At 45.5% G+C, this 17995-nt stretch overlaps 1 protein-coding gene across 24 annotated transcripts in view; it reads left to right on the top strand.

The window, feature by feature from the left end:
* Positions 1 to 17995, top strand: part of LOC137504538 (neurexin-1) — a 2090050-nt gene that overhangs the window by 911171 nt on the left and 1160884 nt on the right. For all 24 annotated transcript variants that reach the window (XM_068233108.1, XM_068233107.1, XM_068233118.1 and 21 more), the window contains one exon: positions 16254 to 16692. In XM_068233108.1, the coding sequence (XP_068089209.1) occupies positions 16254 to 16692 (439 nt within the window). The remainder of the gene's footprint in view (positions 1 to 16253; positions 16693 to 17995) is intronic.

Below are 17995 nucleotides of genomic sequence, written 5' to 3'. Positions count from 1 at the left end.
GCAATGGTTATCATGCCTAAAGTCTCTAACTGGGTTAGCACCGCTTTGTGAATCGAGCCCTAGGGGCTCGATTCACAAAGCGGTGCTAACCCAGTTATCACGCCTAAAAGACTTTAGGCGTGATGACCTTTTCACCACTGAGTTATCACCGATTATTCCTGCTCTTCGCGCGAAGTTACCATAGGGCCGAGAGCGCGCGCAAAGTCCCATAGGGCTTAATGGGAGCTTCACGCGAAGCGTCGGGTGTTGCGCGCGCACTTACGCGCGTACGCGCGTACGCGCGTACGCGCGGCAACTTCGCGCGAGTTTCTTCTTATCATGCCTAAAGTGACTTTAGGCGTGATAAGGGCCTTTTCACCATGGTGCTAACACTTTGCACCGCTTTGTGAATCGAGCCCCTGGTGTGATAAGTAATAAGTTTAGGCGTGATAAGTTTAGGCGTGATAAGTTTAGGTGTGATAAGTTTAGGTGTGATAAGTTTAGGCATGATAAGTTTAGGTGTGATAAGTTTAGGCGTGATAAGTTTAAGCACCAACTGCATCAGCACCGCAGTGCACAGCTGATCAAAGGTTTTGCGCTAGCAAAGTCTGGTACACTTCGCATAGAGTTTAATGGCGCTGCTTTGTGCGCGGGACTATACTTGTCTAAGCTTATTACGCCTAAACTTATCACACCTAAACTGTCTTTTCACCAGCGTGGTGCAATGGTTATCACGCCTAAAGTCTCTAACTGGGTTAGCACTTAGCAGTGCACCGCTTTGTGAATCAAGCCCATTGTCTTTATATCATAGTGCTTCAGTTTGTAAATGTAAACCACATGTAGTATGATAATGAGGACCTTTCCTGAATATAATTCAGAATACCTACAGGATTGACTAAGAAAGAAAATGATTTTTTGCTGTTGGCTACTTAGTTGACCCATGTGGACCATGCAGCCATGACACAGGAAATGACCAAAAAACAGGAAATTGCAAGTTTTATGGCTTAATTTCAGTTTTATGCAGGTGAATGGCAGCATTTCTACCACTATGAGTGTCATCATTGGACATTGATGGTGTTATCAGGCAGCAAAACACTTGACATGCCAAAACTTGCCTCTCCTACTTGCAAGCACTCAGAGGGTGCACGGGACCCGATGACAGGCGATGAATTCACTGCTTTTAGCCTCCCATGTGAAAGAGACCTTAAAGGAAGGGGAAAAAAGTGGCCAATTTGGGCACTTACCTCAATAGAGGGAAGTTACTGGATGATTCAGAGGTTTCTCCTGTCCTAATTCTCCTAATCATTTCTTTGCCTTCCCCTACATAAATCTGTTTGATGTACATGCACAGTAGCACAATACTGATTGGGCTCGGCTTTTTCCATAATAGCCTGAGTAGGTCCGTGCTACTCCCCAGGTGCCGTGTGGCAGCGTTTCGGGGGTGCGGGGTGAGTAGGTCTGTGCTACTTCCCAGGTGCAGCGTGGCAGCGTTTCGGGGGTGCAGGGTAAGTAGGTCTGTGCTACTTCCCAGGTGCAGAGTGGCAGCGTTTCGGGGGTGCGGGGTGAGTAGGTCTGTGCTACTTCCCAGGTGCAGCGTGGCAGCGTTTCGTGGGGTGCGGGGTGAGTAGGTCTGTGCTACTTCCCAGGTGCAGTGTGGCAGCGTTTCAGGGGTGCGGGGTGAGTAGGTCTGTGCTACTTCCCAGGTGCAGTGTGGCAGCGTTTCGGGGGTGCGGGGTGAGTAGGTCTGTGCTACTTCCCAGGTGCAGCGTAGCAGCGTTTCGTGGGGTGCGGGGTGAGTAGGTCCGTGCTACTTCCCAGGTGCAGTGTGGCAGCGTTTCAGGGGTGCGGGGTGAGTAGGTCCGTGCTACTCCCCAGGTGCCGTGTGGCAGCGTTTCGGGGGTGCGGGGTGAGTAGGTCTGTGCTACTTCCCAGGTGCAGTGTGGCAGCGTTTCGGGGGTGCGGGGTGAGTAGGTCCGTGCTACTCCCCAGGTGCCGTGTAGCAGCGTTTCGGGGGTGCAGGGTGAGTAGGTCCGTGCTACTTCCCAGGTGCCATGTGGCAGCGTTTCGGGAGTGCAGGGTGAGTAGGTCCGTGCTACTTCCCAGGTGCAGTGTGGCAGCGTTTCGGGGGTGCAGGGTGAGTAGGTCCGTGCTACTTCCCAGGTGCAGTGTGGCAGCGTTTCGGGGGTGCAGGGTGAGTAGGTCCGTGCTACTTCCCAGGTGCAGTGTGGCTGCGTTTCGGGGGTTCCTGCTCGCAAATGGCTTGGTGGAGGAAGACAGGAAGCCTCTCAAGGATCCAGTGGCTTCCCTTCCCGAGGCAAGTATCTGTTTTTCCCTATCCCAAACTCACAGATTTACTTTAAGCTTTGAACACCCGCTAGATGGATCTCAGCCACAATGACCACTCAGAACCATTGCAGTCAAGAGTCTCGTGTCTGTAGAGGTTTGCCAGATGTCTAAGCAACAAAGATGAAGTAATTGACACACAAGCACATTATTCTCATTGGAAGCTACTCTCACATGTGCCACCCTATCGTATGTCCTCCCCCGCCATAGAACAGTACACAGAGCTCAGCTTTAGAGTGCATATTATGATTGCCAGGGCCGGTTCAAGAAACAATTGGGCCCTAGGGCAAAATTAGCCTGGGGGTCCCCCCAACAGACACCCCCCGACCAAAAAGCATCATTAGAGGCCCTTTGTTGTAGCCAAATTTCCCTCCTGGGCCCCTGAGCTGACTGCTGACCCTCCCCCAATCACCTTCCAACTTAACAGACTCTGCAGAGTCCCTGGGGAGCAACAGTTAAGATGGGGGAGGGACACCTTGGGGGCGCCTACAGGCTCTGGGGCCCTGGGGCAATTCCCTATTTTTTTCTATGGTAGCTCCGGCCCTGATGACGGCGGCGCTCAGTTCGGCGCGGAGAGAGCTGAATGACAGCTCTCACCGCTGCTGCTAAACTCACAGGTGGCGTTAAATACTATTCCCTCTCTAAGTTGTCACAACTCGGAGAGAGATGTAATTGGAGGGCTGCCAGCCTCCAAAGCCCCGAATTACTGCTAGGTGGGGTGCACATCATAGCATTGCTGCTGTTACGTCGGCGCCCTTCTTTCTTGCACTGTTGCCCTAAGAATCAAGTAAAATCGCTATGTGGGAATAAATGTACTGTACATATTTAATATTTGTGGGGAATGCAATATTTCAGCTTATGGAAGGTCTTTCTCTTCAGGTCTACGAATGCTGAGTCACAGAGGTTCACTTTGAGGCACAACAAAATCCCTGACAATTAATGTAACTATCATTCAGTACTCCTAGGCCTGAGGGAGGAGCCACTGGCTGTATATTTCTGAATAGAGTGTCTCTTGTGTAGCAGATCTCATGGATAAACATGTGATGAGTTTGGTTGGTGATAGATATGCAAGGCAGCGATTTACTGTGTTCATGTCCCGACAAGGGACACAATTAAAGGATACCGGAAGTGACATGTGACATTATGAGATAGACATGTGTATGTACAGTGCCTAGCACACAAATAACTAGGCTGTGTTCCTTTTTTACTTTCTCTGCCTGAAAGAGTTAAATATCAGGTATGTAAGTGGCTGACTCAGTCCTGACTCACACAGGAAGTGACTACAGTGTGACCCTCACTGATAAGACATTCCCCTTTTTACCTCTTTCGTGCTCTCAGAAGCCATTTTCTGCTAGGAAAGAGTTTTATAGTTGGCATTTCTTATCAGTGAGGGTCACACTGTAGTCACTTCCTGTCTGAGTCAGGACTGAGTCAGCCACTTACATACCTGATATGTAACTCTTTCAGACAGAGAAAGAAAAAAAGGAAGACAGCATAGTTATTTGTGTGCTAGGCACTGTACATACACATGTCTATCTCATCATGTCACATATCAGTTTGGGTATCCTTTAACAGACTGTGTCCAAGAAAATCAGCAAATCCTTTGCAAACAGCACCAGGAGAGTAAAGGAACAGCACTAGAAGACTGAGGCCGGTTTCACAATGTGTATTGGCGGCAGCGGTGCGGTACCACACCACCAAAAACAGCTGTTAACATGCAGTAATCCTCTTCCCGCTGAGAGCCAAACAGGAAGTGAAGCTTGCTTGCGCTCACTTTCAGTTTCCTAAATACGGAAGTGCATGTGAGTGTATTGTAAAAATATTCTTCTGCGCATGCGCGCCACAACGCCCCTGCGCTCATTTGTTTACCATTTTGGCCTTTTGGATGTTACTGTCACGTCCAAAAGTCTGCTGCCGAGCACGCCCACACGCTCTCGTGCTCCGTTAGCCCGGAAATCAGTCAATGGGAACACAGTTCCCATTGATCTCAGTCCTGGTTAGAAAGACCGACAGCTTATATGAGAAGCCATAGTCTTTCTGAACAACAACAAAAAAATAATCACGTCCTCCTTATACTTCCTGTAAGCGAGAGTGCTCGCTTACAGGATGGAATAAAAAAAAAATGACTGTGGCCATCTTGTGGCCAAATAGTAAAACTACATGTACATACATTTTTTTTCACACAAACACAATACATTACATTTAAAATTAACTATTTACCTCCCACACCCAAATAATACCCAAATAACATTTTTAACTAAAAGAAAAGAAAAGAAAAAAAATACAATTTAAAAACAAAAAAACATAAATAATTACCTAAGGGTACTTTTTTTTATATGCATGTCAAGAGGGTATATTACTAGTATTTTGTTTAAATTATAAGCTTGTAAATAATGATGGGTGCAAATCTGAAAAAATGCACCTTTATTTCCAAATAAAATATTGACTCCATACATTGTGATAGAGACATAATTTAAATGGCGTAATAACCGGGACAAATGGACAATTAAAATATGTGGGTTTTAATTATGGTAGCATGTATTGTTGTAAAGCTATAATGGCCAAAAACTGAGAAATAATGATTTTTTATCAATTTTTTTCTTAATATTCCTTTTAAAATGCATTTAGAAAAAATAATTCATAGCAAAATCTACCACCCAAAGAAAGCCTAATTGGTGGTAGGAAAAATAAGATATAGATCAATTAATTATAATAATTAGTGATAAAGTTATTGGTAAATGAATGGGAGGTGAAAATTGCTCAGATGCATACGGTGAAAAACGACTAAAGGCTGAAGTGGTTAAACCACCAACAAGCAAAAAAAAAATACTCAAATACGTGAGTGTATTGTAAAAATATGCTTCTGCGCATGTGCACCGCAATGCCCCCGCATACATTTTTTAAACACCCTGTGTTGCCATAGACTTACATGACTTCTGGTCCAATGCACCTCGCCACAGAACTGTGCGGCAACGTAGATCTGTCCTTGCAGTGGGGGTGCGGCAAAAATGCCACTACCATTGTATTGCGCAGCACCACATCAGTGTGAAAGGCACCATAGACTTTCATTGGGCTGTGGTGAGGTGCGGTAAAAATACTGCACCACCCCACTGTTAAAGGGCCCTAAAGGGACTGCACTAGGAGAGTGCGCTACAGTTTTATCCATATTTGCAACAGGTCAGGGCCAGTTCTGTCATGAAACAAGGAAACACTTGCATTAGGTGAAGAGATTACAGAGGGAGTATTTTTGTACTGTGAGCTAGGTAAAGAGGTCATCATTGGGGAAAAGCAGCTTGTTGTGCTGTGTGGGGAGTCTGACAGTGAGTGAGGAGGGGGGAGGCAGAAGAGCATCATTGGGGAAAAGCAGCTTGTTGTGCTGTGTGAGGAGTCTGACAGTGAGTGAGTGAGGAGGGGGGAGGCAGGAGAACATTATTAGGGAAAAGCAGCTTGTTGTGCTGTGTGAGGAGTCTGACAGTGAGTGAGGAGGGGGGAGGCAGGAGAGTAGCATTGGGGAAAAACAGCTTGTTGTGCTGTGTGAGGAGTCTGACAGTGAGTGAGGAGGGGGGAGGCAGGAGAGTAGCATTGGGGAAAAGCAGCTTGTTGTGCTGTGTGAGGAGTCTGACAGTGAATGAGGAGGGGGGAGGCAGAAGAGTAGCATTGGGGAAAAGCAGCTTGTTGTGCTGTGTGAGGAGTCTGACAGTGAGTGAGGAGGGGGAGGCAGGAGAGCATCATTGGGGAAAAGCAGCTTGTTGTGCTGTGTGAGGAGTCTGACAGTGAGTGAGGAGGGGGGAGGCAGGAGAGCATCATTGGGGAAAAGCAGGTTGTTGTGCTGTGTGAGGAGTCTGACAGTGAGTGAGGAGGGAGGAGGCAGGAGAGCATCATTGGGGAAAAGCAGCTTGTTGTGCTGTGCGAGGAGTCTGACAGTGAGTGAGGAGGGGGAGGCAGGAGAGCATCATTGGGGAAAAGCAGCTTGTTGTGCTGTGTGAGGAGTCTGACAGTGAATGAGGAGGGGGGAGGCAGGAGAGTAGCATTGGGGAAAAGCAGCTTGTTGTGCTGTGTGAGGAGTCTGACAGTGAGTGAGGAGGGGGAGGCAGGAGAGCATCATTGGGGAAAAGCAGCTTGTTGTGCTGTGTGAGGAGTCTGACAGTGAGTGAGGAGGGGGGAGGCAGGAGAGCATCATTGGGGAAAAGCAGGTTGTTGTGCTGTGTGAGGAGTCTGACAGTGAGTGAGGAGGGAGGAGGCAGGAGAGCATCATTGGGGAAAAGCAGCTTGTTGTGCTGTGCGAGGAGTCTGACAGTGAGTGAGGAGGGGGAGGCAGGAGAGCATCATTGGGGAAAAGCAGCTTGTTGTGCTGTGTGAGGAGTCTGACAGTGAGTGAGGAGGGGGGAGGCTGGAGAGAAGCATTGGGGAAAAGCAGCTTGTTGTGCTGTGTGAGGAGTCTGACAGTGAGTGAGGAGAGCAAGGTGAAGAGGTCATCATTGGGGAAAAGCATCTTGTCATGCTGTGTAAGGAGTATGACAGTGAGGAGGGGAAGGCAAGAGAGCAGCAGTGTTTTATTTGAATTAAATGAATCAGAGTATATCGTCAGATGCTGTCGGGTCATTCCAAATGTGGAGGGTGGGGGGGGGTATTCTCACAAGGTTGCCTCAGGCAGCAAAAAGTCTAAGACCAGCCCTGCAACAGGTATATTGCACACATTGGGTAATTAGTGTTATGCATAGTGCATGCTGTGTGTTGCGCACTGTGCACCTGTCAGAGGTACTGGTAATATTTCTGTGTGCAGGGCAATTCCATTGCTGTGTAGTGAATACACGCACCCCACTGTAGCTTAGACCAGCCACACCAGCCTCTGTACTCTGTGATGAACACGGTGTATCTGGTGACAGAACCGACACACGCTGGATCTTTTCTATTTTTCACATTAGTCTGAAATAATACCAATTCCCAGAACCACAGCGGCTACAGCAAGAAGAATGCCCTGGTCAATATAACTCAGCTTTGACTTTTCTGCACTCTCTTTCTTGATGTGGACATTGGCTGAAACTCCTGACCTGCATCTGTTTGATTTTATGCAGTACACTACAGATACGTGATTGACTGATTAGATAATTGCAAGACTATGCAGGTGTATAGCTGTACCTATGAGAGCGCCGAGTGAGTGTATCTTTAGTACATGTCAAGGCTGAAATATTTATTCCCAAAGCGCTTCCCATATCCCTGGAATACTTGAGCAGAAAATAGTCATTTTCCAGTATAAAGGGCGGGGGTCTATGCAACGGATGCTCAGTGCCGAGACCAAGGATATATCCAGGGACGTAGGTTTGCAGGGGCAGAGGAGATATGTCGTGAATGTAATGACAACGCAACGCTCTCAAGGTTAGCATCTCGAATGCGCAGGAAAGCTCGACTTCCAGATTAAAACATAATGTAACCGTTTCCTCTGATCACACTTATGCCGCCTCTGCACAGCCAGAAATGCTAAAACTGTTTTGAATTCAGTCAAAATCCTCTCAATAAGAAATTGACTTCTACCTCTTTAGATAATTTCATCCACTCTATGGTTCCCAGTTGATAAAGATATTAATGTTCCCTTTTTCTGCGAGAATGTGTTACTCGGTGGCACGGTGGCGGATGTAGCCATTGTGATTCTGACCTTGAAACGCTTAGCGAGTAAAAAGTTCGACACTTAACTACAGTTTCATAAAAGGCTCGGAGAGATGCCGGCAGCCTAATATCATATATCAGCCAAATGGTCCTATGCGGAAAGGCTTTTAAGCAATCAAGCTCCCTCAAAATTTAATTTGAGAATGATAGCTGGAGAGATTACCTAAATGAAATTTAAATTAACATTTCTTCCGTGCTGCACATTTTCTATATAGATTGCATATGTATTGGGAGTAATTGAATGCTGCTTGTATAGAAATCTGAAAGGCTATATCATTACTATGCATGATAACGCAGACCAGCTGTTTCTGCAAGCTTTTTTTTTATATAATCTGTATGCAAAAATGCAAAACAGCTTCATGTGTTTGGACCTAAAGCGAAGATTCTCAGTGCCAGTTAAAGTGGGGGCTGTGGGGCACTTCATATAAGCACCCAATAAAAATGTAGTGGCATTCTAACTGCCAATAAGTAGGAGAAAGAAATTTGAGGTGTCTGAAAGGTTGAGGCACTTCATATTGAGGTTCAGGGCCGCCAGCTACAAGTGAGGCAAGCCCCTGGTTGGACCTCATTCGCTCCGCAGCTGCCTGCCGGCCAGCCCTGTGCGGTCCAGGGACCCACACTTACATAATCCTGTCTTAGACTTCTCTCGCTGCTCTCTCCTTCTCTCGCCACCTCTATGTCCTGTCTCCATGGTTACCCCAGCAGTGCCTCCTATAACGTCAACGGTGCTGCCGGAAGTAGCCATGGTGGTAGGACACGGCGAGGCGGCAAGAGGAGGAGAGCGCAGCGAGAGGAGGAGAGCGCAGCGAGAGGAGGAGAGCGCGCCGAAAGGAGTCGGTGCTGGAACAGGGATATGTAAGTCTCAAATGGCTTGGCTAACCTATACTGGGAAGCCACCTGTACCTGGCCACATATACTGGAGCACCTATAGCTCATTACCTATACTTTGGCATCTGTACCTGGATAACCTATATTGGGGCACCACCTGTACCTGGCTACCTATACTGGGGCAGCTATAGCTTGCTACCTATACTGTGGGCGGCGCCTTTACCTGGCTAACCTATACTGAGGGCACAACCTGTACCTGGCTACCTATACTGGGATTTGACATTTTTTTACGATAGTGGTCATTTAAGTCCTTTACTGAAAAGCTGTATATACTCCATTAGAAATGAATTTCCCTAAGAGTCCATTTTATGTTGAGCAGAGTCTGTTTATTCCTGCCTGGTGGCCCACATTGTGCATATCTTTGTCACTAGCTGCCTTTATGAAAACAAACCTAAGGTACTGATTATCTAGACATACCTGGCCAATCAGCACCTTACGTGTCATCAAGGTGAACAGTCATACATTTGTCTATGTCTAAAAGTCCACTACTTACCTACGGCATGTAAAGAAGCTTAATAATACAAAAATCGACCACTCAGCAGTTGGCTTCTGGGCAGAAATGCAGTGACACCCCCACCCCCCCTTCAAAGTAGTCATGCTAAAGGGGCCAAAATTACATGAATTATGGTCTCTGGATCCCTCCTTGTATACTGAAACTTTAGTTTATGATTTATTAAAAAATTCACCAGATAACTCTGAAGGGGAGAGATGCTGTTGCCATTTGGGCCTTACCCTGTAACTGTCCTCTGAGACAGAACCAATAAAACTGTTTATCTTACAATCTTTCAGAGATCTTTTTGTGACATAATATTGGCCCCTTTTGGGAACACCAATGTTATATCAGTCCCCATCGCTGACCCTGTCACCACCCTACTGAAGGTTCTTTTTCTTGCAATAACATTATTTTTATTACACATTGTTGTGCCTCTACATCACTTTCATGGTTCAGAGATACATAAGCGATGTATGTTCTACCCTTTTAAAATGAGTCCGATTTACCACAGTGCCCACTAAGGGTAATGCTACATTCTTTGCTAAAAGTAATACTCTCTATGCAGAGGTCATTTTGAAAAAAAATATGGAAAAAGCTTATGGGCTTAGATCTACCATATATCCTTGAGTACAAGTCAACGTTGTGTATAAGTCAACCCCAAAATTTGACCCTCTTTACACGCTCTCATTGACTCGAGTATAAGTCTACCTGGCAAATTTAATGGCAGCACTTGGGGACCAGGAGGGGTTAATGACTGCATTGCATAAAATATTGCAGCCATTAACCTCTCCTGTTCCCTATGTGCAGCCATTAACCCCTCCTGTCCCCTATGTGCAACTAAAAACTCCTCCAGGCACCCAAGTGCAGCAATAATCTACTCTCTTCCTCAGTAAGTATGAATATGAAGGCCCAAACCACTCCTGGTTTGGGCCTTCATACATAAAGTTAGACAGTCATTTACGATCTGTGAAAATATAGCACAAGTATTTAGTTCTGGGACATTATTGATGATGTCACTAGTCTCTGCTGGGTCGGACTGCTCTCACCATCCTCTGTTGTTGTTATTTGTAGCCTTTGCGATAGGTAGACCCCAACCCCCCCCTTCATGTTTGTACAACAATCCTTCCTAAAAGCTTACCTAAAATCATCATTAATGACCACTTTGAATATCAGCTGCTGAGTACTTCTCCAGTGAGGGTTAAGAGTGATATAAAAGGCACAGATTGGAATGACACTGAAGTGACAGAATAACACTGCCACAACTATTACAGTTGCAATAATACCATTAAGGGGGCACAAACCACACCTGCTGTAGAAGGAAACAATTTACAGGTGTCATTTTTTTCATTGTGCGTTATGGAGAGCACAGCAAGCAGAGTCTTCCTCCACTGCAGTAGAGAATGTGGAGCAGGGATGGGGGGGGGGCTCTGCTGGAAGGCCAACGAGTTGTAGTAGAAAGAAAAGGCGTACATCTGCTCATTATCCGACACTCGTACTGGAATACCTGCTCCGAGGGGACAGACAGCTTCCTTTTCTCTGTATTGTTCTTTGTGTGTTCGGCGCAGTTCAGGGCAGATGGCGAGCTCAGTGTGAACAGTGACAAGCGCCCAATTTTACTATTTGTCCAACAGAGTTATGCTTCATCTATATAGTGTGGCGTCCTTGGAAATGATGCTGTACTGCTGTAATAAAAATTAATTATTCATTTTGTTGTCCATAACTCCTGCGTGGTGGAACATAAAGCAGAGCTGTTCCATGCAGCACAGTTCCTTCCCCGCCTCCTCTCCTGCTGTGGCCGCAGCATTCTCATCCTTTATGCACATCGTGGAACCGGTGCTGGGGAGGCACACAGCAAAACGAGTTCATCAACACATCATTCTTCTGCTGTTCTGGCTCCGCTCAGTCAGGGTGTTTCTTAAAGACAAACCAAGACGGCAGAACAGCTATAATGTAATGAAAGGCCAGGCAGAATAATGTTCAGGCTCTGCCCAGAATACAGAAATGGGATAACCTACAGAGAAGAGATAACCAATTATAGACAAATCTGGCTGCAACGAGTTCAGCTAATTCACTGGATCTTAGGATCTGATCTGTTGAAAGTTGTAGTCATGTAATATTATTATTATTAATATTATTATTATTGTTATTATAATCATCGTTATTATGCCATCCTAGGAGTACACCACTATGTTAGGCTCACGGGTTAATTCATTATAGTGAGTTTTTAGAGAAAGGGGAGAAAAAACAAAACAAAAACCTAAAATTAATAAAAAATAAATATAAATATATATTCCTAGGGAAATCAGCAGCTATCACAGTTAATCCTCGCCTGGGTGGTTTGCACGCGATCAGGGGTGCCAATTCTCCTCAGGGTAATATAGAAATAAGACATGGGGTTGCAGCAAACAGCTCTTAGTTTATTTGAGCAATAGTACAATATACAGGCCTGTGTGCTGCCTGCAACCCCAAGTCTTCTCTCTCCCTCTCTCTCTTTTTCTCTCTCTCTATGTATATATATGTATATATATATATATATATATATATATATATATATATATATACATAGATACTGTAGATAGATAGATAGATAGATAGATAGATAGATAGATAGATAGATACTGTTGATAGATAGATACTGTAGATAGATAGATACTGTAGATAGATAGATACTGTAGATAGATAGATACTGTAGATAGATAGATAGATAGATAGATAGATAGATAGATCTTTTTTTCTGAGCAAAAAAAGTTTTAAAAAATGTTAAAAGCATTTATAGAAAATTATGTATGTGCGAAGGGGTAGCAGATGTTGGGGCATATTCACAAACCACCTGTAAAGTTGTTGTGTGAAGGCAGCGCATGGAATATGTGACCTGGATGTATGCGAATGGCGTACATGTGGGAGTGATTACAACACGCATTCTGCAGATGACGTAATGTGTTGTAGAAATGTTCATATTTCTTACATAACATGAGTGCAGTGGCGTAACTAGAGGGGAAAAGCCACTGCAATTGCAGGGGGGCCCAGAGCTGTGTGGGCCCCGAAATACTAACCTGATGATGATGGGAGCACATGAATTAATGGAAGAACATGCCAGCAGGGACAGGAGAGTTTCTATGCTGCCGAAAACTCTGTGGGGGCCCCAGGGACCACAGTGACATTGAGGGGGAGACTGTGGATGCTATTTGCCAGATGTAAAGGGTCCCTAATGCTGCTTACAGGTAGATGGGGTCGGGGGGCCCCCAGTTTAATTTTGCTTTGAGGCCCCATTGCAACAAGAATGGGCTGTGGTTGGTGGTTGTATTTTCGTGGGACTTTGGGGACTCAGCAGAGTTTCTTTAATGACAGCACAGTATGCAGCCTCAACACCCGAAATAAAAAAGCATCCTGCACTACAGATGATCCTTGCTTTGGCAGGGCATTCACCGGGATAACTGTTTTGTGCTCATTGGTGAGCCACAGAACTATGTATTCCAAGGGTAGAAGTCTGGGCACAGAATTAATAAACTTTATCCCAAAAAAATCAGTTAGTGTAAGTGACGAGTTGCAGTGGAGGAATAAAGAAAGGGTGAAGGAAGGTCAGTGTGACAATTCTTTCCTGGGGGTCCTCACTGCTTCAGAGGCCACCAAAAACCCTTATCCTGCAGTCTTGCCACTAGGTAGGTGTACAAAAATCCAGTAGAAAATAGCTTTACCATGTTACAGAGTACCCAAGCAGCTTGGGGTGACCCAAAATCACTAGCTAGGTATAGGGGACCAAAGGAGACCAAAAAGCACTCCTACTAAAGAAGCCTTAAGTCCTAAGAAGTCAAATCACACTAAGCTTTACTGTGTTAGTGAGCTATGAAGGTTGCATTCAGGGGCGTAACAATAGGGGATGCAACCCCTGAACCCATGGGGGGCCCAGGGCCCCTCTGGGGCCCATAAGGGCTGTTTTGTGGGGGCAGGAGGGGTCACAGCATGAAGGGAGAGTATTGCACATCGGTGGGGAGGGGGGACAGCCCCCCCCCCTTCCCTCACCTTGTGCTCTCATCTCAGCACCCGCTTCCTGAAATTATCACTGGCAGCAGCGGCAGCAGGCAGGACACATACCTCCATCCACTGCTAGAGGTCCCAATCTCTAAGTGCTTCACACTACTTCCTGTTTAAACAGGAAGTAGTGTGAAGCACTTAGAGATGGACCTCCGCGATGGATGCAGGTATGTGTCCTGCCTGCCACCGCCCGCTGCCACTGATAATTTCAGGAGGGGAGTGCTGAGGGGAGGTGCCCAAGGTGATGTGTGGCCATGCTCTCTCCTCATGCCACGACCCCTCCTGCCCCCCAAAAATGGCCCTGTGCAGGCACCCGGGGAAGGCCCACTCAAATTCTTGGAGGGGGCCCGATTACTTCTAGTTACGCCCCTGGTTGCATTCATCCTCTTTCCTTTAAAATGGTAATTTCCAGCCTGCAGTACTGATTCTCTACTTAGAGTACTGTCTACATCACTCACCTAGAGAGGAGTGCAAATCAGATTTCCAGACTTTTCCCTGACTTTCCTGATCTGCATACCAGTTCCAGGTGAGTGCCAGAGAAAGTGTTATTGCCAGATGATCATCATTACAGACGAGAAGGAAAATAACCGTTTTCGACAGATGTCAAGATGTCAGGTTTCATAGCTCTGAAATGATTGAAGTGCTGTAATTCTGTGGAATTGTTTCATACCGATTCTTGGTGTAATCTTTAGATGATGTTCTTGTTGTGATCGGCTAAACATAACGAGATGAGACAGCACACCGGTGGTTACTTTCTTCAAGTGTATTGAATTGCGGAACTGTATTTACTTCAGATGACAACAAATAGAATCCTCAGGATTTATATACATATTCTTTGTATCCATAGTTCAGTCTTTAAAGTAATAGTGTGCTCAGAATGACTGAATATAGATGTTTGTTCAGTCGTATGTTATATATGCCTTATATACTTGCATACTTGCATTCTAGCCACATTTTACGATGGTAGTGTGCCACTTCCAGTACATAAGGTATAAGCAGTTATTCTGTGCCAGTAGCCAATCATAGATGGTAAACCAGCTAAGGTGTGTACCCATCCCTGCTATCGGATTCTATCAGCTACCGCCTGTCAAGAGCAGCTCTCTGCAGGTCCTTGTCCAGCAGGTCTGTAACTGAAGAGACATCCATTCAGCCCACCAAGAAATATCATTTTCTGGGCCAGATTTATCAAAGCATTACTGACAGTTGTCAGTAACTGTTCTAACCAGCAGAGGAAACTGTTCTGCATGATAGTAAGAAACTTCTCAAATCCTACATAATAGCGGCAGTTTAGCATGGATTTCTAGAGCTGCACTACAGTTAAGAAAAGTGCAAATCCATCCCTAAACTGCTGCAGATTAAGAAGTGCTTCATAATAACCTACTAATATTTTGTCTCAGACATAGTTACATAGTTATTTGGGTTGAAAAAGGACATCCATCCATTGAGTTCAACCAGAGACACTCTTGATAAATGTCCCCCAGTGAATTTTAACTCTGGTCCTTACTCAGGTACCCCAAATAGATCATGTTTTAAGACTTCCTCTTGTATAAAACAGCTGCGGCACTCACAGAGCCATCAAAGCTGATCCAATGTTTAAAGAGGAACTCCAGTGAAAATAATGTAATAAAAAAAAGTGCTTCATTTTTACAATAATTATGTATAAATGATTTAGTCAGTGTTTGCTCATTGTAAAATCTTTCCTCTCCCAGATTCACATTCTGACATGTATTACATGGTGACATTGTTACTGTGGGCAGGTTATTTAGCTGTTTCTAGCTGGTCTGGCTGTTACAGACAGCTCTAAACAGCCATTTCCTGTCTGTGAACATTGTTACATTGTGGCAGTTTGCCAGGAGTACCGCGGTATTCAGAGCCTCTTGTGGGAGGGGTTTCAGCACAAAATCAGTCACACAGCGCCCCCTGATGGTCTGTTTGTGAAAATCATTCTATTTCTCATGTAAAAGGGGGTATCAGCTACTGATTGGGATAAAGTTCAATTCTTGGTTGGAGTTTCTCTTTAAGGTGAAAGAATACTTAAAAACACAATCTTTTGGGGGTTCTGGATAGTAGTGGCTGGATAGTGTAATGGTTAAGGGCTCTGCCTCTAACACAGGAGACCTGGGTTCGAATCTCAGCTCTGCCTGTTCAGTAAGCCAGCACCTATTCAGTAGGAGACCTTGGGCAAGACTCCCTAACACTGCTACTGCCTATAGAGCGCGTTCTAGTGGCTGCAGCTCTGGCGCTTTGAGTCCGCCAGGAGAAAAGCGCAATATAAATGTTCTGTGTGTTTGTTTCTTGAGGACTTGCATTGATAATTCTAGTATAGGTTTAAGTAGAATGGGGTTCCTGCATGTACTAAGTGTCTTTGAGATGTTAAAGCCCACCCACATGTGTGTTCTTGTACTTAAAGGTACCCTGTAAGGAGCCAATGGCGGCTCCATTAACCTGCGAATTTGACTGAAGTCCCGCATGCCCGGGCCATCCGCGCACCTGGCACATCACTGACCCGGGCCCTGTAAGCATCTTGCGCAAGTGTGGTTCTTGAAAGACTGAAATGCTTCTGGCAATGGGCATGTGGTTGACTTCAGCCGGAGTCGCCTGGGTAATGGACCTGCCAGCGGGACCACGGAGGGGACCCAGAGGACAACCGAGGGACTTTGTGGGCTACGGGTGGGGGGATGAAGGGCTGGAGGAATCCCCAGGTAAGTCCAGGTTCTGTTTATTTTCTGTGTTCAGGGTCCCTTTAAGGGTCCATTTCTATATCTTTATATGCATTTAAACACTATAACAACTGACAAAAATTAAGTGACTATTTACACAATCCTGAGTTTATGCTTGTCCTTTTTGTGTTTAGGTTGTGTATAAAAACAACGATGTGCGGCTGGAATTGTCAAGACTTGCCAAACAAGGAGATGCCAAAATGAAGGTCCATGGTGTAGTTGCCTTCAAATGTGAAAACGTAGCCACTCTTGACCCGATCACCTTTGAGACTCCAGAGTCTTATATTTCCTTGCCAAAATGGAATGCCAAAAAGACTGGCTCAATATCCTTTGACTTCCGTACAACAGAGCCTAATGGACTAATTCTATTCAGCCACGGGAAACCACGACACCAAAAAGATGCCAAGAACCCACAAATGGTTAAAGTGGACTTCTTCGCCATTGAGATGCTAGATGGGCACCTTTACTTGCTTTTGGACATGGGATCAGGAACCATTAAAATAAAAGCTATCCAGAAAAAGGTCAATGATGGAGAATGGTACCATGTGGACTTCCAACGCGATGGACGCACAGGTAAATGCAATTCATGAACAATAATCTCATTCAAAGCTTTTACTTGTCTGTGATGTCCATTTCCAGCCAAAAACTTTCTCTTAGCTTTGGGTAGATTTGGAAAGGTTCCCGCTTCTGTGCCTCTTTGGGTTGCATTTCCCTCACATCTATTTCCTGACACCAAGGTTAACCCACGTCTTTTCCCATGTTTGCTCTGGTTCTGTCAGGTGGTCCATTTTCCTATAAAAATAACTAAATTAACTAAATTAAAAAACAAAGTTCCAGAACGAACGAGCATTGACTATCAGAATCAGAATCATTTATTCCACCAAGCATGACAGGGTCGTGCCTGGAATTGTGTTTGGCACATACAGAGCTCAGCAACTGCAAAGACACGACAATAGTGCAATATACAGGAGACATACATGGTAAAGCATTTAACAAGATAATACAGAAGCATTTAACAAGATAATACAGATCACGATGACAGATGACAGACTGAGGACTGCGCACATGAGGGCAGTCAGAGCACTCAATTATAGTTCCAAGAAGACAGAATGTCTGGGACAGGGCCAGTCTGTGAACCTAAAATGGAGGGGGTGGAGACAGAACATGGGTGGAGTTCAGGAGGATGACAGCAGATGGGAAGAAAGAGTTCCTATGCCTCATAGTCCTGGTGGGGATGACCAGGAATCTCTGCCCTGAATGTAGGCGACTGAAGTAGTACTGGCCAGGGTGGGAGGGGTCGTTTGCTATCTTCAGCGCTCTAGTGCGCAGTCACAAGTTGTAGAGTAGATGAAGTGAAGTGAGGGGTTTCCCGATGGTTCTCTCTGCTGATCTAATGATCCTCGGGAGTTTGTTCCTTTCGCTGGCAGAGGAACCAGTGTACCAAACCAGGATGGAAGAGCAGAGGATAGATTCTGTGGTGGCAGAGTAGAATCTTGTGAGAACCTGATGGGGCATGCCGAACTTTTTCAGCTAGCGGAGGAAGAAGAGTCTTTCCTGGGCCTTCGGCAGGGTGGACCTTGTGTTAGCCTTCCATCTCAGGTCATTTGAGATGGTTGTGCCCAGGAGGCGGACACAGGTTACTCTCGCCACTTCAGTGCCGTCAATCTGGATTGGTAGTGGTGAGGGGGCATGCTTCCTGAAATCGATAATCATCTCCATGGTTTTTTCTGTGTTCAGGACCAGCCTATTCTCCCTGAACCAGTGACAGATTCTGTCACTGAACATGTTGACACTATTGCATGTATGCATGGCTATGTATTGGAACTAGATAGATAGATAGTCCCTTTTCGGGGACAAGGACATATACTATTGGATT

This window comes from Hyperolius riggenbachi, chromosome 4, assembly GCF_040937935.1.
Source record: "Hyperolius riggenbachi isolate aHypRig1 chromosome 4, aHypRig1.pri, whole genome shotgun sequence".
Taxonomy (NCBI): domain Eukaryota; kingdom Metazoa; phylum Chordata; class Amphibia; order Anura; family Hyperoliidae; genus Hyperolius; species Hyperolius riggenbachi.
The sequence above is the reverse complement of the archived record's forward strand: the minus strand, read 5'-3'. Positions and strand labels throughout refer to the sequence as shown.